This window comes from Pyxicephalus adspersus, chromosome 12 (genome assembly GCF_032062135.1).
Source record: "Pyxicephalus adspersus chromosome 12, UCB_Pads_2.0, whole genome shotgun sequence".
In the NCBI taxonomy this organism is placed as follows: Eukaryota; Metazoa; Chordata; class Amphibia; order Anura; family Pyxicephalidae; genus Pyxicephalus; species Pyxicephalus adspersus.
This window is the reverse complement of record NC_092869.1, coordinates 1,026,747-1,028,041: the sequence shown is the minus strand read 5'-3', so window position 1 is coordinate 1,028,041 and position 1,295 is coordinate 1,026,747. Positions and strand designations below refer to the sequence as shown.

Below are 1,295 nucleotides of genomic sequence, written 5' to 3'. Positions count from 1 at the left end.
ATCGGTAATCTGTAATTCTGTTTTTTCCTGTCCAGCCCCGGGCACTCAGTTTATGAAACCAGCAGTGGGCGTCCCCCAGGTCTTCTCACAGGTGACCCAAGTCCGACAGTCTTCAAACGTCCCAGTGCGCCCAACCACCAACACTTTCACCACCGTCATTCCGGCCACTCTGACTATAAGAAGCCCAGTGCCGCAGTCTCAGACACAAGTCAGCAAGACTATCTCCAGCACGTCTACCACACTTGCACCCAGCCAGCCCATTCAACAAATCACAATGCAGCAGCCAGTGCAGACGCTGACCATCCCACAGAACCAGAACAATCCCAGCACCAATCCCAAACTAGGTAAGGGACAAAACAAAACTGGAATCTCCTTAATTAGTCATGTGACTGGGTAAGAGAGAGCAGCACTGCAAAGAGAGAACAATGAGGCACATTTTTTGACCAGTTGTTTACTTTGCAGGTTTCAGGCCATTGGCACCAATACACTTGGCCATTGGAATTGTCCATCCTTCTCTCTGCCTACACGGAATTGAGCTTTACTGCTCCTGTGTGTTAGTTTTAGCCTGTGGACGGATTTTTATCCATAGACCTCACAGTGATAACTCTGGGCACAGATTGGCCCATGCAGGCCAAAAATTTAATCTTCTAAGCTATCTTAGAACTCCCCACATTAGCTGCTGATGCTTCATACTCCTCTATTGCCCAGTGGGTGATCTTCCCTTGTTTGTTAATGTCATTTACAATGGCTTCAGTGGGACAAATGCCTAAAAAGTGAGATCCTAGTGGGATTCTGAGACCAACAATTAATTTACAGCATGCATGTACATGCTGAGGATACTGTGAGAAATACATTGATGGATTGTAAGGTGGCCTTCCAGACAAAAGTTTATACATGACTCCACTCATATGGTGTCCTCCAGGGCTGTCATTATAAAATGGTTTTTAAAGCAGAAAAATGAAAATATTAAAATTTAGGAGAACCTTTTCTGTAAGAACTGTTGCATTTCCCTGCTCCATTCAGCTTGCTGGAGTTAGGACAAAGCCCAGCACTTTGCTGCATACAGGACTTTGTGACTTTTCCCATTTCCTCTCATGTTGTAATCCCGATCCCTGGCAATTGACTCAGCACAGTCCCATGGAGGCAAGGTGGCATTCCTCAACCCTGTGTAAGCTCTAACTGGAGCTCCTCCAAGCACATCCTCCATTGGTGGCCATAATGGAGCGGTAGGGAAAGTGGCATTAAAGGGGTTTATAATAAATCACAACTCCTGTGTAGAAAAAAAAAAAAAAAAA

The 1,295-nt window shown here is 45.3% G+C and overlaps 1 protein-coding gene across 2 annotated transcripts in view; it reads left to right on the top strand.

The window, feature by feature from the left end:
* Positions 1-1,295, top strand: part of POGZ (pogo transposable element derived with ZNF domain) — a 15,154-nt gene that overhangs the window by 5,536 nt on the left and 8,323 nt on the right. For both annotated transcript variants that reach the window (XM_072427552.1, XM_072427551.1), the window contains exon 7: positions 36-344. In XM_072427552.1, the coding sequence (XP_072283653.1) occupies positions 36-344 (309 nt within the window). The remainder of the gene's footprint in view (positions 1-35; positions 345-1,295) is intronic.